General features: G+C 38.9%; 2 protein-coding genes and 1 non-coding gene across 4 annotated transcripts in view; 1 reads left to right on the top strand and 2 right to left on the bottom strand.

Moving 5' to 3' along the window:
- Positions 1 to 10: 10 nt before the first annotated feature.
- On the bottom strand, positions 11 to 14137 carry LOC112574685 (multiple epidermal growth factor-like domains protein 8). 2 transcript variants are annotated; one of them, XM_025255913.1, is made up of 11 exons: positions 13530 to 14137; positions 7686 to 7849; positions 5200 to 6346; positions 3265 to 3407; positions 2881 to 3012; positions 2251 to 2440; positions 1742 to 1914; positions 1255 to 1464; positions 576 to 692; positions 196 to 405; positions 11 to 46 (listed from the first exon to the last, which is right to left on the bottom strand). In XM_025255913.1, the coding sequence occupies exons 1-11, from the start codon at positions 13699 to 13701 to the stop codon at positions 41 to 43; spliced, it is 2664 nt and encodes an 887-aa protein (XP_025111698.1). In that variant the 5' UTR covers positions 13702 to 14137; the 3' UTR covers positions 11 to 40. The 2 variants fall into 2 exon arrangements, with proteins under 2 accessions (XP_025111698.1, XP_025111697.1); XM_025255912.1 differs by lacking the exon at positions 11 to 46 and having other exon boundaries at positions 71 to 405.
- Positions 14138 to 15608: 1471 nt separating this feature from the next.
- The window catches only part of LOC112575787 (tetratricopeptide repeat protein 28-like), a 19139-nt gene continuing 8418 nt past the window's right edge, over positions 15609 to 26329 (top strand). The window contains 16 exon segments of the mRNA XM_025257809.1: positions 15609 to 15745; positions 16034 to 16195; positions 16556 to 16765; positions 17910 to 18087; positions 18407 to 18642; positions 18783 to 19073; positions 20446 to 20530; positions 20533 to 20794; positions 22581 to 22958; positions 23439 to 23685; positions 24065 to 24307; positions 24498 to 24714; positions 25084 to 25353; positions 25585 to 25756; positions 26015 to 26049; positions 26052 to 26180. Coding sequence (XP_025113594.1) covers positions 16088 to 16195; positions 16556 to 16765; positions 17910 to 18087; positions 18407 to 18642; positions 18783 to 19073; positions 20446 to 20530; positions 20533 to 20794; positions 22581 to 22958; positions 23439 to 23685; positions 24065 to 24307; positions 24498 to 24714; positions 25084 to 25353; positions 25585 to 25756; positions 26015 to 26049; positions 26052 to 26180 — 3061 coding nt within the window. The 5' untranslated portion in view covers positions 15609 to 15745; positions 16034 to 16087.
- LOC112576372 lies at positions 21447 to 21565 on the bottom strand. Its single transcript, XR_003101813.1, has one exon. It is a non-coding gene; the product is annotated as a 5S ribosomal RNA (ribosomal RNA).

Genomic DNA, 26329 nt, shown 5'->3' with positions numbered 1-26329 from the left:
GTGAAAAATTATTGTAGTCTACAGCCTCATTGGCTGTTCCTCAAATCTTTACAAAAGGTTTTTAAGCTAAAATGTGAATGTCAACACCAGCACTTCCTTGCAAAAAAAAACAAAAACAAAAAACAAAAGCAAAACAAAAAACAACAAAACAAAGTCTGAAATGGCTTTTCCTCATTACTGATAAACACAGCTCACCTGACACCAGCTGCACAATGTGTCTGTAAGGCAGCTCAGACAGTTGTAATGATGAGCACAGACTCCGTTGCTGTAAGGCTGTAGGAACTCTGAGGTGATTTCATGCTGCTTGACATTGGTGTTGGGCACTAGAAAGCCATTCCAGCTAACAGTCACGTGAGTCGCACGAGCCTCTGGGTCTGCTGAGACACCCTGAACCTGTTCAGTCACCTGATTAAAAAAACACACACACACACAAAATAGATAAATAAAAACAATGAAGATATGTTACCTTTTTAAGGGTGGTAGAGAAAAATTCATAAGTTTCTTTATCTTCTCCCTTTCTCTAACTGACATCACTGCCTAAACATAACTCAAAAAAAAAAATAGAAGAGACACACCTGTTCCAGATAATACTTGTAACCCCGAGCAACAGATGGGAAAAGCGTTCCATTGTGTTTACGAGTAGCACTTGATCTGCTGAAATTTATCTGCTTCCCAATAGATATAACCTTTTCCTGAAAGATCAAAAGAAAACATGAGAAACAAATCTCTTAAATGAATGTGCACAAGCCTTTAAATCTAAATTTGTGGACGTCATTAGTCTTTTACGAAAAAAATTAATGCTCTAGAAAATCACCAGAATGACCTTCTGCATGTCAACATCTCCTCAACACCTTCTCTATCCTTCCAGTTCATTCGTAAGCAACAAGTGTACTGTCTAGACACCACACTTGATTTGATGCTTACTTAGCATCTCACAATTCATCTCAAAGAAACTTCGCAATAAAATATGCAAATTAAACTTTTTAAATACTTTAATACTACTGCATCATTTTGTCCTAAGAAGCTTGCATATCTGAAACACTCTTGCAACTCATGTTTTTCAAAATAAAAACATGATATTCAAATTTTAAAAATGGAATTGATTTTACAAACTAAACATAATTTCCTACCCTACACCTCCAAGGAAACAAGTGAATTATAAAACGCTAAATTGCCTATTTGAAGCCTAACAGAGACACTATTATGCACATGACCCAACCACATTCAATAATCTCAAGAAGGCTTCAAATTTACCATTGTATTTTCCGTATCATCTGTACTGAGGTAGAGTCGAGCTTGTGCTTGAGCCAAGCCCAGGTATAACATGAGTTTCTCTCCTTTAGGTGGTGATGCATTAAGGGGGTAAAGAAATCCCACGAATCTGGCTGTGTAGGTAAATTCACTCTCAATCTTGCGTGTGGACACATATTCCAGAATGCCAGTAGTAGTTCGCTGTATCGTGAGCTAAAACACACAGCACAAAACTATCAAATAATGGAGTTTTACTGCCAGCAATTGCAAAAGGCACAAAATTTGCTAAATTAATATTTATCTCCAGCTCTCCACAATGCTGGTGGTAATATGTTGTACCATCACCTAAAACACATAAATTTTCTAAAATACTCCATAAAATTCTGCTTCATTTATTTTGGAGAGGGATGGGAGGGTGGATCTTCTGGTACAAGATTACACCAACAAGGGATCATAACACTGGTGTCTTTCATCAACTGTTGCTGCTCACCTCATCTGGAAAGGTCAGATTCTTTGGATTGCGGTATCTGACCCAGTGAAGACCAGCAGGAAAATCTTCTTGCTGGCACTGCAGCAGCGTAGTGAGGTTGGCACTCAGTCCACCCCACCAGCCTTCTATCCCAGTGCTGGTGGCATTGGGATCACGACATGTTCCTCCTAGGGCTAAGTTTCCAACCAAAAAAGATAAAATTCAGGCCAGCCACATGCATAGAACCAGATTGTCTGCTTACTAAATGAAGAGTAGTCTATGCATCAATAGTCGGAAGACATTTTTTTAACTCTAAAATTTTTCCATGCCTTAAGGCTGTATTCACATCCACCACAACCATTATAAATATGTTCAAATTTGTTTACAATTTAAATTTAGGGGATGGGGATGTGGGTAGAGGTGAGCATTTGCAGTTGTTTAAAACTCCATCCAGCTCATGAAGTGAGACAAAGAAAATACATGAGAGTTGTGAATTGCCAACTAAACGTATGATGCAAAGTTCTGCTTACCAGATCGTGTCTGACACTGTGCCTCCTTCACGCACCAAGCACACTCCTGGATGTGCACACGGCTTCCAGGTGACTGATATGCTAACCTAGCCCCTCTTCCATGACTCACACAAGCTCCACAGGTGTGTAAGGCAGGGCAGATACCCGGGCATCGATTAAGATTTTCTTGGATTTGTTTGTCTATACAAAGCTGCAGTATGGGTAGATACATTTTAGTTCAACATTAGTATTTCACCACATGGATTACTGTCAATCTAATTATAGCTGCAGAAACAAAATTCTTTGTTGTTTTATGTGACTTACTTATCTATGTGATCTGGTGATCATAACACCTCAAATGCAAAAGGAAAAAACTTTAAAATGCTTGGATATGGTTGCCTTTGAAACTTTTTAAACTGCTTTTACAAAGATGTGTGTAGTTGTTTATTTTTTTTTTGTGCAGGGGGATAAATGTGCTTCATTAGCATTTCTTAAGGGTTCGGGGAGAAACAAGAGTTGCACCACCTTTTATCTATAATTATAATGAAAATCCAATACTAAACATTTATGTGATTCTTTCATAACTAAACAATAAGTGCAATAAGCATCTATGCTTCTATCATGATGACATAAAAAGCATTTAACACTTACATCAGACTGAGAGCGATGCACACACTGTGCAGCTGTGTGGTTTTGCTGACAAAAGACACACTCAGGGTCATCAAGGCACATTGTTTTAATGGTGTAGTCTTTGCAATGATCGGAAGCATTCAGGGCATCAGACTGGCAGCGACAGAAAAAAACAACCACTATGTTAATGCTCTTGAGGATTGTCATTTAAAAAAAAAAGAGGTTCAGGGAAAAGGCATGTGCTTGTGGCATTATTCAGGCAATCATCATAGTAACTGATATTTGCACACACAAAAACAGAGTGGAAAAATATTCTAAGTTTGTTTGTGTGACGACCGGACAGCCATGATCTGTCTGGAAGAGCTGCACAACTGACACACTCTATATCCCTGTCCACTAACTCACCTGGTGTGGAGAAACAGCCGGTGGCACCTTATATACGATCAGGTCATCTAGGACCTGCCCACAGTAGCCACCAACAACCAACATCAGGTTTCCGCGTGCAGGTACTGCTACATGACCAAATCTGCCTTTTGCCGATAAGGGACCTATGCAGAAATTTTTTCATTAACTGATCCTGTAAGCTGACCAGCTGGTGGGCATATAAAACATAACAATTATGAAAGCAAGTGAAATAACTGAATCTCAGAATTCTGGGTCACTTCTTGATATTTCTTATCAACGTTATTAGTTTTCACAGAGTTAATAACAGCTGACATGCAGAATAGAGGAAATTAACACAAGGAAATAAAGGGAGGGTGGAAACACTTTAGAAACACAATAAGAACCACAAAAAAGGATGGAAAAACACTAGAAACATAATAAATCCAACATGATGAACACTGTAAAAGATGGATGGAAAACATCTATAAGAAACTAAAAGTAAGAAACAATGAGACACTAAGACAATCCTCATTACTATTTAGCTCAGTGCTACAACTACAATATATATTATAGTTTCAAATGATGGCTAACATCTTTGTTAAAGTGCAGTTATTTTTCCTAGAACTTATTTTGTTGACATGAATGCTACAAACTCGTTCTTCAACTACATTTATTAAACAAGTTTGCTACATAAACAAGATATATATGAAAATAATCAGGTCATATGTGAAATAAGTCAAATGAGAAAGGTTAGTAAAATTCATATTTGTCAAACTAGTGAATATCTAGGGCATGTTCAAGTATCATTAAGTCTGCTTTCACACAGAGAAAACTGCAAGAATACTAGGCAGGGAAGAAACTATAGTAAATTAAAAAATACACTAAAACATTATACTATTATTTACTATACAGTGTTACTGTATCTATAGCTACTGTTACAAATCTATTGTATCATTTTATGCAGGAATTAAGCTTGCTTGCGAAGAGGATAAATAAAATGTATCCTGCCTATAAAAACAAATATTTATAATATCATGCATTGATTCGATCAGGTATTTCTGATTAATATAAGTACTTAATGCGCCTGATAAAGCACTCAATTTAATTAAGCAAGAACATGCCTCCTACTTACACAAAAAACATACGGCACAAACCACTCTCACACACACACACACACAACAAACATACCCCACCACACATGCATGTTCACATGCCTGTGTGCACTACCCCACCCCCCTCCAAGAAAAAAAGCTATGCAGGCATATATACACTTATGTATTCACATACAAGAATGATCTCTCTCACAATATATATATTCATACATAGGAACACAATAAAACCTACATATGCACACACAGGTGCACAGACATATATCACACACTGCACAATATGCATAAACCTCTACAAAAATAACACACATGCAAAACAACTATGCAGGAATATATATACACCCATACATTTACATACAGAATACATACATATACAATCATGCAGGCATACACACACTCTGACACACATGCAAACTTCAAACATGCATTCTCATCCAGAAATACACAAAAAACACATTTGTAAGCATACACAGTTGCACACACGTGGACACACACACACACATATATACACACAATTTTTACTATCCCACCCTCCCTTTGAACCACTTTTCCTAAAACATTTACTGATCTAGTTAGAGCTATTTAATCAACCTGTTTCTCGACACAATGACAACCAATCTTCCCCAAGCTAACTAAATTATGAATTCAATTTCATGAGAGAATTAATCTGGCTTTTAAATGTAACAGTTCCTTCCCTAGAACACTTGATAGCCATTGAGTATAAATTCTCAAAATAACTTCAAGTTTAGCAGTAAATGTTCAGGCCCTACTGAAATTGGCATTTTATTGAGTCAGGAATTAGTTAATCCTAATTTGCATCCAGGTGGCTGAAGGAAAGGTACTATACCTGTGAAGAAGGTGTGATTAAGCCAGACGTGGCAGCCCAGGTGATAAAAATACATGCGGGGGTTGTAGCAGATCTCCAGACCTGCGTGGTCATGAGTGTTACCACCATAAACAACCATGTAATTTCCCAGGCTCACTGCTGAATGGAATGCCCGCTGTTTCGGAGTAGTTGTCTCTGGCCAGTTAGTGTTGATCAGTTCTGACCAGTAGTTGTCCTCCAGATTCAGGGAGTGAATCTGACTGGTTCTGTCACTGAAAAGTGCACTCCCTTGTGTGTAGCCTCCATAAACTATCAAGGACTCTGACTCCTTGTGATATATTGTTGTGTGCCCAACCAACCTTTTCGGTGGATACCTGCCTCCCTTGATGACAACCACTTCCCAGGACCCTGCCTGCACAGCATCTATTCTGTAAATATCATCAACAAACACACGATCTTCTGTCTTGCCACCAACAAGGTACAGCCAGTCATCCACTGTCGTCAGGGTGTGGCCAGTCACAGCCTGTGGTGTAATGGTACTGTTGGTGGCCCTTAGTGTCCACTGGTTAGATGAAGTGTTGTAATACCACAGTTCACCGCTATGGGAATCATTGGCTAAGACTCCTCCATACACGTAGAAACCATCCCTATATGCTGCCATTGCATGACCACTGCGCGGCAGAGGCCTTGGCTGAGAGGGAAAAACAACCTCCCAGCGGTTACTGCCAAAGCAGTACTTTGAAAGATCATCAAGCACGACATTGAGATCAAACCCTCCAAACACCCACAAGCAGTCAGAACCTTCCAGAAAAACAGCCGTATGCAAAGTCCTTCCTCTAAAGCCACTTCCTGATGGTTGGATGGTGTACCACCCTCCAGACCCCTTGCTGTCTTCTGTGGACAAGTTGCAGGCATAACCAATATAACCCTGGTCACAAACACACCTCTTCTCTGTGCGGGAGAGTGGCATGCAGGTACCATGTCCACTACAGTTGTCCACGCAGAACTGATGCTGGCAGCCATCGCCATGATAGCCAGGGCTGCAGCGACAGGTATGGTTGAGGCAGACTCCATGGTTGCTGCAGTTCCATGGACAATTGAAGACTCTGTAGCGAGCATCAAATCCATGTTTCATGTAATTCCTGTCACTGTACAGGTACAGCAGCATCTGAAAAATGTCCACAAAACAGATGATGATGATGATGAACCAGAACACTCTTAAAAGAAACCACTGGAGAGGTTATACATATTTTATAACAAAGCAGTGACAATTAGCAACAATGTTTGCATTTTCTAAGGGTTAGGGTCAGGGTAAGGACAGGAAAAAAAAACAAAAACAAAATCAATGAGACCTATCTATCTTCTGACTTAAAACTGAAAGCTCATTCTCCTTCTGTGAAATGCACGACACCTGTTGGTTAACTTATCTATGAACATGGATAAGCAGTGTATGGCATTACAACACATCATTCAGATGTCAAATGCCACATCCCATCTTTATATTTGAATAGCTATTTAGGTTTCCTTAATTTTATTTTTCATTTATTCATTTATTTTGATCATAAAAATGTGTAAGATTCTTGTAAGAAGAGATTCAACTAAAGAAAATTCCTAATTTATAAACTAAATGTCATGATTTACCTATAATTCACTCTCATAAATGCTTGGTCAAGGAAAACTGATTATTCACCAGACATACTCCAAAAACCATCAACATGCAAAATGTACCTAGCTTTCAGTTTTGTGAGTTTATTTTTAAAGATATGTTATTTTCCTACATGGCTCAAACAGGTGCCAGCAAAACACAATACCGCCTACAGAAAGATCTGAGTGCACTGACAGAATGAGAAAGATGAGAGGGAGGTAAGTATATTGCATAATAAAGATGTCAGACTACATCTTCCTTTAGCAAACACACTGTAAGATATATAGGGAGGACAGTTGGAGAAGTAGAAGTTGGCTGCTGTTGCAAACAAAACAGCAGGTTTCTGACATTTTTATTTCCATGCAGAGAACCAGTCACACACAGATACAACACAACCACGCACACACACACACACATTTGCCCATTCACACATATATATAAAGTCTTTTTAGCAAGAAAAATAAAATTTGTAATAAATTTGAGATTTTCAAAGTGCCTGACAAAACATGTAGACATTACAAAAACACTTGGCCCCAGTAAATTAAAACAGCTGGCATTTGTAATATAAAAATGTTTTCCCAACGGCAGATTGAGGGTGCTGCTAGATGCTGAAGCCAAAGAAACTGCTTCCCAAGCTGATTCTAAATTTTATGCTGACATACTTCCAGAAGTTATTTTGCTTGCTTCCAAAGGCGCTCTAAGATATGGTACCTTTCAGTCTATCTTTAACCCAGACTTCCCTACTCCAGCTCCACAATCAGCAAAAATAGAGAGAGAGGGAGGTTTAACTAACCCTTTCATACTACTTCTGGGCACTCAGCAAAAAGAAAAGATGTTTAATGAGTGATTTCCAGGTACTCACATATCCTGATCGTGCAACAACAGGAAAAGGCAAGCTGTCTCCACTGAGGGTGGCTATGAGGGGGCTGCGGTAAGAATTCCCATCGTAGATAAAAAGGAAGTCAAAGGAGCATTCTGTTGACATTTTCTCAAACTCAAGATGAATTGTTTTGTTGGGACTGCCAGCTGCAACAAAAACAAAACAAGATAAAAATAACATACTCACTGCAACAAGTGTATTTGTCTCTCCATGTAGCTGCATGTATACTAAGATTGCATGAATATTTCATGTTTATACACAAGGCCACTATCATGAACCACAAATGCAATGAACTGGTAGTGATAAGAAACAGATTCAGGCTTACAGCCTACAGTAATTTAATGGACGAGAGTATCTTCTTTTGGCAAAGAACAGCATCAAAATGAATTTGAAAGCAGATCTACATTAAAATTTTAAAGGTGAAAGAATCTGCAGAAAATCAAACTTTGCCTGCAATCCTGCTTGAGACCTTCTCAAACTACTACCCAGCCCTCCACCCCCATCCCTAGCGGTCTGGTGGCGCAACGGTTAGCGCCTGTCACCAATACAGTGAAGGTTGGCTGCCCAGAGTTCATTTCTCATCTCAGGCACGCTATTCTTTCTCTGCACGTGGCATCTGTTTACAGGGCTGGCTGCCTTGCAGTAATACAGCCTCAGTTGCTGAAAGTGTAAAACACCAATTCCCCCCCCTCCACCCCCATCCCAAGAAAAAAAACTCCTAAGAAAACCATCTTTACACATCACTGCATACATTAATGTATATCCATCTAGCTTTCTATGTTTCTTGAAATAAGCAGTTAGAGGCTTTCTCCACTCCATGCTCAACATGCCCAAGCTATTGCCTTCTGACACAAAATGATGTATCCACAGTCCAATACTCTCTTCTCCTTTGAAAAAGGAGGTCCCAAATAAATTAACTCTTCTGTTAAATAATATAAAACTGATGGCTATTTTTTGTGTGCCTAAAAGCAGTTCAAAACTTAAAGTAGCTTGTCACTATCTCAGTCACTAAGTCAGAAAGAAAACGGAGGACAGGGGATAGTGTGAGTGTATATTCCTGTCTTTATTTAGGAATAAATATGTGTAATTTACCTCAATTACATGTGCATAAATACATTTACATGCAAACACTCATTAGAAACACATCACAAAATGTCCAGTCCCCTCTGCCAAAACAAAGCTCTACTCCAAGTGAACTGAGGTTTGTTACTTTTATTTCTCTCTTCCCGCTTCAAGATGATCTGACAGTGCAGCCATCAGATAACACAAACCATGCCTCTCCTTTGCATTAAAACCGATTAAGCTCTAGCTCAAAGTCTCTTGACCATGTAAAGATCCCTTGAGCTCAGCAGCTAAGAAAACATTTAGCCCAGGAAAAGTGTGTAACAAGGAGAAGGAAAAAGGATTTTTTATGACTACAAATTAAAATCTTATTTGAACTTTCAATGTATCTCACACTAATTAATTTTATAAATCTAGCATAAATGGAGGGTGAGGAAAATTAGTGTTTTATGCTGAGCCAGCAACTGAGGCTATAATATGGCAAAGCATCCAGCAACTAAATGTAAAAGATCGTGGCAAAGCAGCAAGCAGATAAAAGCTATAATATGGCAAAGCAACTGGCACTGTACAAGTGCCACACACAGAGGAAAGAACAGTATGCTCAAAACATGAACCCGGGACAGCCAGTCCTTACTGTATTGGTGACACAAGCATAAAGGAGAAATGACTGATGAAACGTGTTAAAATAAATTTTTAAAATTACTGTTCATCTGCATTTTTGCGGCCCTATGCTCCACTGGGGGTGAAATAGGAACAAGAAGAAAAAACTGTTCATATGCAGGGGTCAACTAAACTTCATACTGGAAACAAACGATGTTGATATGCTGGTCATGTCTCCAATAACCAGAAGAGCAAAATTTTATGCACTACAAGAACTCAGTCTTCTTCTGCATGATATTTAGCATTAATACAAGGCAGCTGCCACAATGATTTGTATTCTGATGTGCAGCTATGGGAAGTCTTTCTCAGTAATCAATAACTGCTTGAAGGGCAAGGGGACCACTCCATATGAATAACTGATCCATACATAACAACAAAAAACAAGAAGTTACCTTGACTGGCTATGTATGTGCATCCAGCACAGGTGAAAATATTGGTTTTTTAATACTTCATTACAGTAAAATATATTTTCAAAATGAAGTAGTCATGTTGATACTGTTGCATATAATATTTAAGGCAGAAAGTTAAGGCTGTAAGATCTTGTTAAGTAACGACCTCAAGATGAATCAAGTATCTCAACAGCTTCTTGGTTCCACCTCTCAAAAAATGTCATCAGACCCTTAAATAACCATCTCTGGCCATGCTGTCATATTTATTGTGGCCACATGTCCAAGATGAAAGGAAATCAGGCAAAAAAAAAGTTTTTTTTTTACAGAACCCTTCCCCCCACCCCATTCTGTGTGCATCTTGACATGGATGAGTCTATCAGAGATTTGGGAAAGTAGGGATTTTAATGCCAGAATTTGAAGACTAACTTCAGGGACAAACTAAAAGAAAACAAGACTCTTGAAAGAACTTCTTGAAATCTTAAATAATGGGAGTCACCATCAATAAGGAGTCAGTTATATCCCCTTTTCTTGACACAAACCTTTCTTGGTCTTTTTTCTGTCATGGTATATTAACTAAAAAGCCCATAGGTTAAAAACACTACGTTTACTTTGTGATGTGATAAGCTAACCCAACCATATTCTCTGGACTAGATCTCTAACAAAAGTGAATAAAATCTTTGTGGATCTGGATGAAAACAAGTTAAAACATCTGTGAACTCTAAAATGTTTGTTTAAAGATGATGGCTGAAATATGTGTCTGCTTCTTTAAGAAGCAACCTTGAATCTTAAGTTCTCTGTTTTGGTTAGTTTTCATCCTGTACAAAGATGTGCTACTGTTGACCCTTCCAGAAAGCTGTAGGAAGCTAAAACACAACAAAAATTAAACAGGACCTACTGAATTTAATACAGAACTGTTCTATAATAACCATGGAAAAGTCTTGGTTGATGCTCAAAATCTGATCATTATTGAAAGGGTTTTTTTCATGCAAAACATAACAGACAAGCTGAAACAGAATGCAACTGGATGATAAAAAATAAGCACATAGTGATTCTACACATTACATGCAGAGTATATTATTATCAATTTCTACTAAGTCATCAATTTCTATATAAAAGTTTGGACATCTATTATACAAAGAGAAAGTACAACTATTACTACTAGCAACTACTGTTTCAGTGACGATTTCTTTCATTACAGCACATAGATGATCACTGCGGTCCCAATGCATATGCTCTGCATCACAAGACTACAAAGAGCCATAGTGATCTCAGGTGGAAATAAAGACCAAAGCAGAGAAAGAAAAGTGAAATTTCAAAAGGTAACTTTTCACCGCCAGGTCTCTTTTTCCATCCCCCGCCAAACCTCTCACAAAGCATTAATTAGCAGCAGCAGTAGCAGACAAAAAGCTTTCTGCAAACACCATGCTGAGGAAGCCTTTATGGGACCAGAGCTGAAGCCTTATTGATTGCCTAAATCAAGATACTGATGTGAAGTATTGATCATGCATTCTAAAAATAGCAGACAGCGTGGGAAAATGGAGAGGGAAAGAATGTATTATCTGCTTGTTCTTTTTAAATATGGACTGGAGCAGTTTTTTAAAGGGGTCTTCAATATTAAACGGCTGCTCAACCTTGATTTTTGCAAAGACAAAGAACAAAGAAAGATCAAAAAGAATGCAAGATTTAATAAATATCAACAAACTTTCTTTCGTAAAGCTTCATCCAAGATATGCTTGGACAAGATATTGCATAGAAACTAATTTATTATCCACAGCTGAGATTTTTATTCACAGCAAAGTCTGCATATTTTATCACTAGCTTTTTATCTGTCTTATTTCTAACTTTGCGTCCCTTTCCAAATATATATATATAGTATGTATTCAAGACAACAAATACTCTACACAGCTTTTCCAACAGTCTTCTGCCCAATTCACAAGCCAGTAACAAGAAAAAAAATATTCTTCAGACAGAAATTTGAAAGTGTTCATCAAACTTTCTTTTGTGGTCCTGATCATCTTTTGCACTTATCTAGGTTCACCTGCACTGCATAAGTATGGCAACTTTATGTACAGAAAAAGAAAACATGGGCACTCTCATACATGAAAGGAGATAAAACACTCATGCAAGCCAGACCTGCAGTCTTGTCTTGTTTGCTATTTCATTTCTAGCACTATAATACTTAGGTACTGTTTGAGCAGTTCTATGTATGATCTCCCTCAAACCTTGAAAAAAAAAATGTATTTGTCTGGGTTAAAATAAGGGGCAATACAGAAGCAGATAATAGCTAAAACCTCATTAAGATATCAATAGTAATAATAACAATAAAGCTTGTAGAGTGCAGAATTCCAGCATGTGGCCAGGTTCACATTGCTTTGAACTCATAAAGAATACAAAACAGAATTGAGAAAGTTAATGGAAAAAAAAACAACTACTGAACTACATCAGACAAGCTGCCCACATAATGCATTTAAGTACAGTACATTATCTTTACAAGCATAAACGCTTTTCTATTTACCTTCATATGCCTGCAAGCATTTTGCCTTTGTCTCACATATTGCCATGTTAGTCAAAAGCTGTGAACTACATGCATATTTTGAACATTATGATATATATATTATTTATAATCGCTTATTACATTATAGAAAACTTCTGTGTAAATAATGAACTAGATTTTTATTTATACTTAAAAAGAAAAAAAATTAAAAAATGCTGACATATAGCTGTAAGATATCTAATTTCAGGAAAAAACATTAAGTCAATCAAGATAAAAATAGATTACTTTCACGAAGTATTATTACTTGTATGTTTGATAGTCAACTTTCAATCTAATGTATAACATGAGCCAACTTTATGCATGCATGGCATCAGCATTGTTAAAACAGTGAACATTTGTATTCTTTATGTCCTTTTTCTATCTTGACAAGTATGTTCAGCAAACAAAGAGCATGAAGTTTCAAGTGAAAATGCCATGCAATTTGCTACCTTCCTCTGTCTTATGCTCTCTCATTGGACACTCTAATTCTCAAATTACAATGTTGTGCTATATAGTAGAAACTGAAAATGTAACAATTAATTTAATATTGCTTGGAATTTCTTTTAGGAGTCAGCACTTCTGACAAGTTGGAAGGTCTTGCTCTCACTCACGCAAGCTTACAGGTGAAACCCAAGCAACTGGAAAGTTCATTATACAACTTATCCCTCTCTCCCAATCCTTTTGGATAGCAAGTATTTGACTGTAAAAAATATGTACTGTTTTATTTTCATATGTATTTAGCACTAAATGATCATTTCAATGATATTGAAGATCAGCAAATTATGAAATCTTTTTCAACGGTGGTAGGCTGTACAATTAGAACTTAAAGACATTGCACAATGATTTTCAAATTATGCAGCATTTTGCTGGTCAAACAAACATGTCAAAAATACTGTATTAACTAGATGTCTGGGTGTTTTAAGAAAACTATTTTTTGCTGTGATTTACACATACTAGAGTACAGTGTGATTGCAATGATTTCTAAATACCTCCATGAAAATTAAAATTGGGCTTCTTCCCGACAAAAACTGATATAGCATTCTGGGGTTATCGTAATACTACCCTCTCCCTGCCCTTCCCCCTCCTCCCTCCTCCGACACTTGGTCGACAGACAACCTAGAAGTTGCCTTTCTAAGAATACCAGAGTGATCATGCCAAAATTTGTAAGACGCAAATACTCACCATCTATAAGCCACTCGCAATGAGAATTGGCTAAGTAATTTTCAGGTCCATCAGAAATGAATCCCTCATCTCCGTTGAGTACCTTGCGACCACTGCAGCTTTGTGTCGGACTGGTTCGCTGCGGGGAGCAGACACTTGCTGCCAAAACCACCAGCACCACCGCCAACCGCATTGCAGACGAGAATTTCACAGCGCCAGTCTGGCGATCTGCTTGCCACCACAAATTTCGCCCATAGCAGATGAAACATTCATAATCTGAGGGTCGCTGCACTATGTGTCAGACACAGAATCTTCTGTCATTCCATAATCATTTCCAGAATCACAGCTGACTGCTGCCACCACCATTTTGCCAACTACTATCTGCCTGCAAGTCTGTGGGTCAGACTCAAGCATGCCAGGTCTGCCACTGACGACGGCGTAGCTCCATTCCCCGTCCTTGCAGCTCTCTAAAATATCCAGCTGCTGCAAACTGGTTTCTGTTTCAAACTATTGATGCTACATGGTCTTTCGAATACTGATTATATTTTGATGTGACAGCTACACACTCCCATTCGTCATTTTGCTTTTGTTCGACCGATTTCCGCTAATCCGCACATACTAAGCAAGGCCGCGTTTCATTGGTTGAAATTTTCGGGGTCAGGTCGGGACGATTGGGTTTTGCAGCTTCAGCACGTGAGTGCAAGTGACCATTGTTTATATTATAAGGTTATACGAACTGGCAAACGATTGACACACCGAAAAGTCTGGGGAAAAGATAGTCCAAATATATTAAATTACAAAAAATAAGACAACGAATGACAGTATTTATTTTCTGTTCTGTTGTTGAACTTGTGATAACAACCATAAAGTTAAAGGGATCAAAGCTAGGATCGATCGAGTTCGATCGAACAGATCTGTTATCAACACGTCAGTCCCCGATGGCTACGTAGGGGTGGGCTAGTCGTACAAGAACACAACAAAGATGGAAATTGCCGCATAACTGTAGATTTTATTTAGAATTTCACTTGGCGGGTGGCCTGCCGTCTCTCGATCCACTCTCACCTCCAAACCAATAAGCTAAGCTTCCCTCAACTGTCCAGCTACACTACTTATACTATCTCCCGTCGTTTGTTCCAGAACCATCCAACCCCTTTTCCCACTGTTTCGTCGCGACCTTTCCCAGCGCCCCCCTGGAGCTAGTGGACACACCGACCCCGCTCTGTCTGGTCATTGTTTCCCCAAGTGGCTCAGGCAACTGCGTAACTTCTGGTGAAACAATAGGTCCAGTCGCCAGTAGCCACGGGTGGACAGTTCAAGGCTGACTATTACGCACGCACCCGGCGGGAGGGAGGGACAGTCCTGGGAGCTGTCTGATCCCTATACCCTCTACAAAGAAAGACATAATTAACTTGGTACAACTTGGTTAACTATATATAGCTGGTCGTTGTTTAAAAATAAATTTTTCAGAGATAAAATTTACGTTTGCATATATGGCCATGCATTTTGTGATTTGACTCGATATACAGATAGGAATCACATATACTGATACCTCGGTTCTCGAACGCCTTGACTTTCGACCAAATCGGTATTCGACATTCGAGAAAATTTGTCTTGGAATCCGAACAAATTTTGGAACTCGAACAATCCGAACGTCCGAGAATGACGTTGCTGCGTCACGCGCAGCAGTAAACTTTACTGCCTGTAGCATTCGTTGACAACGTACGTGTGTGTGTGTATGTGAAAGATCGAGAGATTGGATATACATATACTTGTATCATAGTTGCAATATAGAATCAGGAAGAAGTCGTTGATATTTTATAGTTGATGTAGAAATTTTCTAGAAGTGTTTTGTGCATTTAATGTGTTAACATTATTTGTCTCTCATTCGAGTTATAGTGTCTCGTGCCCTTCCAATGGTTTTTCAACGATATCAAGCAACATTCATTACACAGAGCTTTATACGAATAAGCGTTCTGGACTGAGCGGAGAGAACCTCTCACAAACAGAATTTTCGATTAATTACTGAGCCTAAATTTATATTATTGTTTGCTTATATATTTATCTAGAGAATATTTCGTTGGAGGTAATATTCACTGTGTAATTTGAAATTCTGTAGTGATGTACTAATCATGTTTGTGTATAGATACGCCAATATGGCGGCCCGTGCAGAGCAGAGGACTTGGAGACAGAATGCGGAAAGTATCACGAACTAAGTAAAGTAAGCGTAAAAGGATGAGGTAAATATTTCCTGCAAGAGATGTTGTTATGTTGCCCCCATTGATCAGTTGGTATCAATAGCGACTATTTTTCTGCCCTCGTGCGTGCGTGCGTGTGTATAGTCCTGCTGACCATTTTTCCAAAACAAATAAGAAAATGTATTTGAATATTTTTAAATTGAATGAACGCCTATAATCTGTCACAATAGCAAAACGCAAATTCCTTGCCTTTTTATAGTCAAAACTTTTCTTTGAAGGAATAACTAAGCATTTCTATAATATTTATACCTAATAAATTATATATTTCAGGTTACTCCATTAGAAGTTGAATCCTCATTTAGGAAATAGTTTTAGCCATTTGCAATGGAGCGACTGCAGCCAGTTTTCGGATCTCCACAGTATGTCAGTTACAGTCTTACAAGCCTTGCAGAAGGAAGTGAACCAATAAGTGAAGCAGAGGAAATCAAAGAGGTTTGATCGTTATTTTTATGTTGATGTCTGTTTACAATCTGATGTCTTCTTAACTTGAACAACCTTAAAGTATATATATATGTAGGAATCTGAGAAAATTGATCACGCTCCTAAAAAAAATTTTAACCACAGATAACATTCATTATTGTATCCTTTTTGTAATGTTTTCAGTATTCAGCTATAGAATCATGTACCACATTGATCTAGACATATCAAACCTATGAAGCACTGACTGATGTTAGCACAGAGATGCACTTTTTATGTTCTTATATCACAATCATTTTAGTTTAGGCTATGAGAAATTGTAGGGAAAAAAAAGTTCAGGTCATATTAAAGTTTCTCTTATCCACCATTTTTTAGGTCAAGACCTTACACGCACGAGGCATACAAGCAGCAAAGATAAATGATTTCAAGGAAGCTCTTACACTTTTTGATGAAGCTTTGGAGATTAATGAGAAAGATGCAGCTGTGCTACATGCTCGTTCCCTAGTGGGTCTTCAGATGGGGAACTTTGATGCTGCTTTACAGGATGCAAAGTATCTCATCAACATAGAACCTCGCAGTTCACAGGTTTGGTATTGGCTTAAACATGCAACGTTTGGTGAAAGAAGAATTTCATTATGTAAAATTGTGTTCTAACCTTTTTTGAGCAGTTTTATTTCTTTTAACAGCTTGTCTACATGTGCTAGTTGGTGACCTCTTTGGCTAAAGCTAAAGATGGCTGAGGGATAATGTAGGATTAGACTGATATGGCAGAAAAGTGTGTATGCTTCCTTTTTCGCCAGTAGGAATGCATAATTATATCTCTTTATTCGTGGTAGTAAGTGGATCAGGCATCAGAAATTCTGTATGCTCCTTGGTGTTCTTAGCCAAGTGTTCCTCCACTGTTCTAAGAGTTGACCTCTCTCCCTTGACACTGAAGGATGATTACAGAGTTTGAGTGGATCAATGTCTAAACAAGACTAACTTGTACACTTCTGCGGCTATCAGAATGGGTTCTTGGCAGGTTATTGTTCTTTGTATATAGTCATTGGTCAGAAGTAGGAAAGTATTTTTTGGGGAGGGGTCACAGTTTCAAATGCCTGAATCATTGCTATGTCGCTGGGCATGTCTTCAACTTTGATACCCATAAAGCAGATAAAAATGCTTGGTGGGGAAGCTGATGCAGTTAATAGGTTGGATGCTACTGTCACTAGTGCATGTCCTGAAACATTGGTGCAAGTGCTATTTCTAGACAGAGTGGGTACCAAATACTTTAAACTGTTTAACTCTTCTGGTTGTTGTCTGTTCATGTACATCATTTGCTGCTGCAGCTGAACATTGATCTGGATGAGATTTTTGTCACTACTTATGCTAATTTCTTATGGAAGAGCTTGGTGGTATTTAATGCAGGACTGTGCATCCATATTGTGTGTATGTGTACATGTGTGTGTGTATATGTGTATCTCTTCATGCTCTTGTAAGGGTGTATAAGAGTTCATGAGTGCATGTGCATGATGCAGCCCTGCAGGCTTCTTTTTATATGAACTGCTATTGCTTCATAATTTTGTTTTAAGTATACATGATAAAATTAAAAGTTTCAAATCATACTGTTTCATCTTTTTTAATGAGGGGATTTATGATGTAGACAATTTATAAGACATAATGGGACATTAAATAGTCATTATTTGTTTGCAAGCTTTGTATTGACATATCATGTTTTGACACTTTTCAGGGATATGTTGTTCAAGGCCTAGCACTTCAGTACTTGGGTAGATACCAAGAAGCCTTGAACTCCCTTTTAACAGCACTTGACTTTGATCCTCAAAACACTGACACCCTGACCAGCCACATTGTTTCAACTGTGTCAAAGATATGTAAAATCCCTAAATCTCTGTCCAAGACTTTAAAAGGGTAACAATATTAATGTTGTCTAACCAGTAACAAACACAACCACAATATTAAGTTCATTATTTGACTTCCTTTAAAGTGCCTTCATGCACACACCCACGCAAATGCACAAACATGACAATAATTGTTATTTTATGTTATTTTTTAAAATAAAAAGTTAAAGTGGGAATTACTGTCTATTTTTGGGTTGTGAGAATTATGTCAGAATAATTTTTTTTAATATGTTTTATCTTCATCAAGGTATCTTCATCACTGATTAGCATGTTTGCATGTTATTATTTCTTATTCTGTTAAATATTGTTTCCATCTTTCATATTGCAGCTATGGATGCATACAGCAAACTGAGTGAGGTCGGAGTGATCTTGTTTCAGGGGACACAATATGAGATGTGTATCCAGGTCCTTGAAGCTGCACAACAGTTTCAGACAAATCAGAAGGGAATTACCATGCGCATATTACTGACACTGGCCAATGCCAAATCAAAACTAGGATTGTGGCAGCAAGCTATCAGTCTATACCAGGAATGTCTCACAATAGCTGTTGCAACCCATGAACAGGTTTGTGTTAAAAAGTGTTTTTATAAAGCTCAAAAATACTCTGTGTGTGTATTTGTGCAGACTTGGCTGGTCATTATGTCTGGGTGTGATCAGACAGTGATTTACCTGGGCTGAAACAGCATTTTAATTATTTTCTGCAGATATATCAGACTAAGGCCTTGGTAAATATTGCAACACTGCACTTGGAATCAGGGGACACTCATCAAGCCCTTCTTTACTACCACAAACTTCTGTGTTTGGAAGCAGAACTACTTTCAGAGGCTGGAAGCACTGATGCAATGCCAGAATTCTGGAGCAAAGAACTTCACCGAGGACTCCATCTGAATATGAGCATTGCTTACAAGACCATTGGAAACATGTCTGCAGCTATTATACATGCCCAGCAGTTTGTGAAGTTAGTGGCAATGCATGGAGTTGAAGGTCATGTACAGGTGAGGGTTAGGGTTATGCACGACATCGCAAGCTTCATCACAGCATTTATAAATTGCTTTTGAAAATGTCATTAAAAGTTGTACCCATGAAGCAAATGTGAATAGTCATTACCCTGGGGAAAAATTGTATATCAAGGGTGAGCATCTTGTCTCTGGAATTGTAAAATGATATCGATATCAGACCATGGGGATGTTGCTTTATGCTCTTTTACCCTCGTGACATCTATTCCAATGTTTTATAACTATTAGCCTATGGCTAAGGCTAAGGGAGTAAACCCCTACAGAAAATCCTGATGCCACGATAAAAGTACCGACTAGGGCCCAACGCCTACGTGTTCATGACCAGGCCGACTACCGGCTGTGGTTCACTTGCAGAGGAGTTGGGCACTACGAAGTGCATAATTCTCAGTGTTGGGTCCATGGGTATATGCCGCAAAAGAGTCAACATTCGCCGGATCGGTTGAGGCCCGAATCAACAACGACCGTGCTGCCTATGGGATCGGCTGACTCCAGCGTGGGGTCAGCGAGAAGTGTGCTACGGGAGCCAAAACAGAAACCAAAGCAGAAATAAAGCTGAGAGATGGAACATCCAGTGGCACGCGGAACGTACTCACGTTACACCAGTGCTGCAAAGTGCAAAAACTCACCCACGAGTTAAAACGGTACTGTTGGGACATTGTGGGAATGACGGAGGTCAGATCGATGGACAGGATTTGTCCATGAGACCGGTACTACGTGTACACCTTGTCGAAGACTGTCCTTCAAGGCACCTTGGAGTGTAGCCGACGCCACGGTGGTCAAAGAAAGAACTGGCTTACAAACATCAAAGACTGGACTGGTCGTCCTGCTAGCTATATTGCTCACAATAGGCAAGAGTGGACGGTCCCTGTCAGCTGCCGCGTCTATCCATGTGTCCCCCCAACGACAGGTGCCGGTCAAGGGACGACTGACTGACGGAACCATGGCCCCACACATCTTCACGGTGTGAATAGTGCTTTGTAATTATGGCGGCAAGAAGCTAACTTTGATTTCCCACGGTATTCTCCTCCCTAAATATGGCCACAGCAGATGTGACCAAGAGATACCATTTCTCGTGTGGGCCCCTTTAGAGATGGTGTTGAAACTTTGTTAATGTGAGCTATGAAACAGTCTACTGGTCTAGAGATGGTCATTTTTCTTAAATTCAAGGACCACATTTTTATCACCCCTCAAATTGAATGCCCACCATAATTGCTAACTAAAAATGCTAGCTTTTGAAAATATTAACCAGGGGAATAGTTCCCTTTCGCTTGGCTTTCTGCAGCAAGTTTTAAAATGTTCTTTTGTTATGCTAGCGATGATTTAGAAATTTTCTTCTTTAATTTTTGTTTAGGCAGAATCATATCATAATATGGGAATGCTGCATGAAATACTTGGGGACCTTCCAGCAGCACAGCACTGTTATGAAGAATACTTAAATCATCCATAGCAAGTTCGGATAGACGCAGCATGGCGCAGGCTTATGGCTGTCTTGGGGGCATGTATGGTGTATTGTGCAACTGGTCTTTATCCATAACTTACCACCAACAGCACATTGCAATGGCAGAAGAGTTAGGGGACCAGAAAATGATTGCCATGGCCAATGAAATGCTTGGTGACACCTATATGCTGAAAGGAGAGTATGAAAAGGCAATCAAGCAGTATGAAACAGCTTCCAATTTCTGTTCACATAGTGATTTCAGGTAAGACTATTACACTCCTCGAAATCATAGTTGAATAGTCAGTACTAAATGGACGACAGAAGTGGTTCCAGAAATGTTAATAACCATTTATATGTTGTGTGCACTATGTAATGTGCATTACATCATGATATCATGTACTTTTAAACTGTACAGCAAAGGGACTGAAATGTGGCTTTGACACTAAACCTGTGAAATTTTAATCACAGGACAAGTTCAATGGGAAGTGAATTGGGCTTGAATGATATATTTTGATATTCTAGACTGTTTCTGCTCAAACGTTTGGAATTTAAATTAACTGTTTACTTACAGTCATATGTGAAATATAGTTGTGCATTGGTTCTCAAAGGTCGACTTGTTTAGTACTCCTACCGGATAGTGTAGGTGGTTAAAACAACTGTACTCACTGCAGTGAACAGCTCTCTGTATCTGACACCTGTCGCAGTGCTGGGAGACTAAGACAAGCACGGCTTAAAAGAAGCAGATAAAAAAAAAAAGGTTGTTAAAAGCAGAATGTGTTCTAGAAAGAAAAGTTTCCATGTCCGACCTTACGTCGAAAAACTCTAGGATATGAAGATTGGAGCAGGATGTAAAAGTTCATGACACTAAACGGAAAACTAAGAAATCAATCAATGAAGGAAAGAAAAATAAAATTTGCCTACAGCACCCGGTGTTCCCAGGCGGTCACCCATCCAAGTACTAACCGGGCCCGACGTTGCTTAACTTCGGTGATCGGACGAGAACCGGTGTGTTCAACGTGGTATGGCCGTAGGCGAAGGAAGATTGTTTAGAAAACTTTATAAAAGAACATTACACTCACTAATACATAAAGGATCTACTTGGTCAACCTACAAAGGAAATGTGTCCTGGAAATTTCATTGAAAAAAGCTACGATATAGAGTAGCGCGCGACGGCCATAGCATACGGCGTACTTGTAGGCGGAGCAATGTAAAACAGTGACGTCACGGCCTCTGTCGTCTGCCCACTCCAGATTCACGAAGCAATTTCCCTAAACCTATCCCTAACACTCACACTTAAACAAACCAAACCCATAAACCTAATTACCCTAACTTAGTCCTAAACCTTACTGTAAATCCTAACACTAAAACAAACCCTCTCTAACCCAAACCCTAAACCTAAACCCAGGCCTGAAAAGAGAGAAGGCCGTTAGACTGTTAGAGGGTCTGGTCCAGCGTTTGTGAAGGGGACCTTAATTTGGTCGGTGGAATTTTTCCCCTTCTTTTCTTGACGTACATTCTCACTCTGGGAAATCTTTTCTATGGAGAGGGGTAGTACACGTTTGATCCTTTAATGTAAGATTTTCGTCATTTAATTACTAACATGCATGTGCATGCACTCACATGTAAACAACTCGATATCGATGTTCAAGTAGTGATGAAGATCCTATAGTTCCCATTGTCCTAATGTTTGCAGTCTATATTACATTACTGAATGAAATGTATAGATATTAACAATTGTGAGCATGTTGTTATATACTTGCAAAATAATTTACGATTACAATTACAAGGGTCCGGAGAGGTCGTCGTCTGCCCGGACCCGCACGTGCTGGCTCTCGACAGCCCTTCCTAAACCTAAACCTAACCCTTGGTTGAAATGTGGATGTTCTGCCATAATTGTTTGTGTGTAGAAATGAGTGAAAGATACTGTATATGAAGATAGCTAGAAATTAATGTGTATGAATATGTGTATATTATATATATATTTGGAATATTTCAATAGCCTTTAGAGTGTGAAGGAATAAAGAATATTGTTTCATATTTTGTTTCAGGACGAAAGCTAGCATGCTATGCAAAATGGGTCGTGGCTATCGAGCCCTTGGTCGTAACCAACATAGTCTCTTTTGCCTTGAGCAGACCTTGGCGATGGCAGATGACCATGACTTTGCAGATGTGCGCATGATGGCACAGTATCATCAGGCCTGCATCCTTTGCACCTCTACTCAGCTTCAAGACATAGAGCAAGCACAAAAATCGTTTATCAAGCTCATCCCATTCCTTGAGAAAAAGATTTCTGAACATGAAGAAGAGAAATCTCATTGCCCAAAAGAATACCATGATCAGCTCTCTGAGTGCTACGATGGAATGTTGAGTGTGCTATCTAGAATTGGAAACAAAGAAGAGTGCCTTCAGTATGCAGAGGCTCACAGGTAAAGGTTTGAATTAATATGGCAGGTATTTTATTGCTAGGCCTGGGTTCTGTGAAGTATATGTTGTCAAGTAATGATTTGATAGTTGCATTTCAGCAGATGTTATACAGGTGCAGTGTATAGTGGGAGAAGCATACCATTTATTGCTACCAAACAGTTCAAAATGTTTTTGACAATTTGGAAAAAGGTTTCAGAATTATGTGTAACACATTCTTCGCATGGACTATTTTTCAGAGAGAAATCTTAATTGTAACTCTAGGCCATTATAAATTTCAAATTCACATCCGCTCTAAAAGAGTGTAAAATACATCAGTCAGTCAAATAATGTAAAAGCTCACCTCAACTGTTATGTAAGTTTTGATTTTAGAGCTGCCTTCTGACTTCTCTTTTCTTTGTTGCCTTGAAATCTTCTCATGTGAAAAGCCAAAATTCTGATAATCTCATGCACTCAAAGGTTCTGACACAACTGTCATATCTTAGGAAAAGAAGCCTCACCCAGCTGCCCAACTATCATGCTGTTTGCAAAGGGGTTGCCCATTACCAGGAAATGCATTGTAAGGTGTGGACTATGGAACACATACATCGTACAGTTTCCCAGCAAAATAGTACTGTATTATATTACTCCTTGCTGGACAATGCTTTGCTCATGTGGGTGCTACAACCAGGCACTGGACTTGTCCGATTCTACTCAGGCCGTTCACCGAAACAAGTCAACATACGAACACAGGTAGTTTTAATAAGATCTTGGCAAAACTTCTAAGCTGGTGTGGGTGGGGGTTGGGGGGTGGTTGAATATCTTTTATGAAGAATGGTTCATTTAATTATATTAACCAAGAAATTCTAAAGAATTACAGAGTAGGTTGGAGTGAGTGTGAGTATTATTCTCCAGACCAGGTTGTAGCTTTCTTCTGCTACTTTAGAATATATAATAAAGGTTGAAGGTGCAAGATGCCCATCATGAAGAACAGGAACAAACTTACCATTTATTGAAAAAACAAAATACAATGATATCATGGTATCCTTTTTTCCATTTTGCTCTCTTTTCTTTGGCTGAATTTATTGCACTGTCTCCAATACAACTAAAGAGAAAATATAACTCGTAACAGGTTTCTAAACTGCTGGATGAATTGCTTGATGAAAGATGCCACCCAGACAACCTTACCAAATGTGAAAACAGGGCACTTCCACTTCAAAATGCCACCCTACGCTACCTGCAAAAACAGAACCTGCAGCGGCAACAGATGCAAAAGGTGGAATGTGAAGTAGAAACAGAGACGGCACCAAGAAAGTCTCCACAGCGTCAGCTGTATGACACACTCCTGGCACCAGTGGAAGATATTTTGTTGAAGGTGGAGGATGCCTGTTCTTTCATGGTTGAAAATTAATTTGGAGGGCATGATTGTAAATACAAGATGGTGGTTTCTTGTTCAAGTGTGTTATCAGTTTGCCAATTTTTTAACATATTAGGGCGGTTGGATGGCGCAATGGTTAGCACCCTGTATTTTTCACTGTGATGAGTATACTGCCTTGGTATTGCAGATGGAGGAGCCAAGATATCTGACTATCATACCAGATAAAGAACTGCATCACTGCCCTTTTGCAGCCCTTCAAGACTGGCAGGGTACCTATGTTGGTAAACGTTTCAGCCTTAGTTATGTGCCTTGTATACTGCTGCTAGATCGAATAATCCAGAATGAACAAACAGCAATGCGTCTGCATGATGACCTTGACTTTGAGCGCAGCCAGACATGCAAAGGTTAGCTGAGATAAAGAGTGTTGAATTCGAAAGTGTTTGCTGTTAAAAACTGAAAAGTTATGAAAGGGCATAAGAGTGTAACAATTTCATTTAATGCACATGAGGTGATATGCTTAAATGGATCCATCATCAAAGTACATTTTTAATTGGTGTTTTTATGCCGGTTCAGCAGCTAAAGCTATATCACAAGTAAATAGGTGCCACATGCAGAGAAAGAATAATATTCAGGCCTGAGTCGAGATCTGAACTCAAGGCACCCATTCTTCACTTTATTGAGAACATTAAGCACTTAAACTGTTTCCCCACTTGACTGACTGCCCATCCTTTAAGTACACCATAAAATGAAAAACATTAATTTATGACCAACAGGTGGTCTGCAGAGGCAGATGACACAGGCTGGTACCTTCTTGTCTTTGAGCCCTGTCATCAATGTCTCCATGGAGACCAGCAGTGCAAGTGATAGGATCAACTCCAGGCAAGTGTCTAACCCACGCTTGCTGACATCTGGAGCCACCTTCTTGTCTAAAAACTCCAACACTGGGATCCCAGCAGCAAGCAGAGAGACAACACGCCTGTCTTTGCTCAGTGCTTGCCACTTGTCATCTGTGCCAGAGAAGATTAAGACCCACCATCTGCCAGGTATTGCAAAGAATTCACACAGCATTGAGTCATCACATCAGCTGAGTAAATTTGGAAGCACTTTTGATAAGCATTGAAAGTCTGGACAAGCAGAATTTTTTTATACATATCCTACTTGTTGATGTATTAAGTAAACACTTGCTTTATAACATAATTATTGACACATATTCTTAAATACTGTCAAATCAGCATAGTTGCTAGAAATACAAAATTCCTTATGGTACTTAATAGGGACACCTACCGCTCCAGACAGAATGCTGAGCGCACACACATACTCCACTCTAACCACACGGACCTCAACAGGAACTGACATCACAACATCAACACAGGTTGTCACAACTTTCAAACAGCTTAGTAACAAGGACACGTGTGTTGTCTTTGGAGCACCCTCATTGCCAGAGAGGTATCAGAAAACTAAGAACTTAATTGTATTTTTAATGAGTACTTTGGTACATTTATGCTGGCATCTAAGATGAAGCTATCCCCACTCTCTTTCAAACATTTTTTCTGTGAGAAACTACTTTGACAATTTGACTACTATTAGTAACTTTCACTTTGACAACTGCATTTCACTTAAGAAGATGGCAGTTTCTTTTCTTAATGTGTTTGAAAACTTAAAAAAAAAAAAGGTTAATCCAATGATTGCCACTTGTTTTGGCAGTGTTCTGGTACATGGACGGCCTTGGAAAAGTGGAGAAACCTTGCTGCAGCTAAGCGAGAGCTTAGGATGGTTGGGGAGATGCTGGATGTTGATCCCATTATTGGTGATGAAGCTACCAAAGGACAGTTTCTCAGAGATATTCAAGAGGCTTCCATCATACATATTGGTATGTAAAGAGCAAGTTTTCATTTTGGCTACATAAGTCTGTCGGAAGGTGTTCTTTGTAATTTGTTTTGATGAAACGTCAAGATTTCGAAGGATTTGATATCTCAAGATTTAAGACAATGGTTTAAAACCTATAATGATTTCAGGTAT

This window comes from Pomacea canaliculata, linkage group LG11 (genome assembly GCF_003073045.1).
Source record: "Pomacea canaliculata isolate SZHN2017 linkage group LG11, ASM307304v1, whole genome shotgun sequence".
Classification (NCBI taxonomy): Eukaryota; Metazoa; Mollusca; class Gastropoda; order Architaenioglossa; family Ampullariidae; genus Pomacea; species Pomacea canaliculata.
This window is presented reverse-complemented; position numbering and strand designations above follow the sequence as displayed.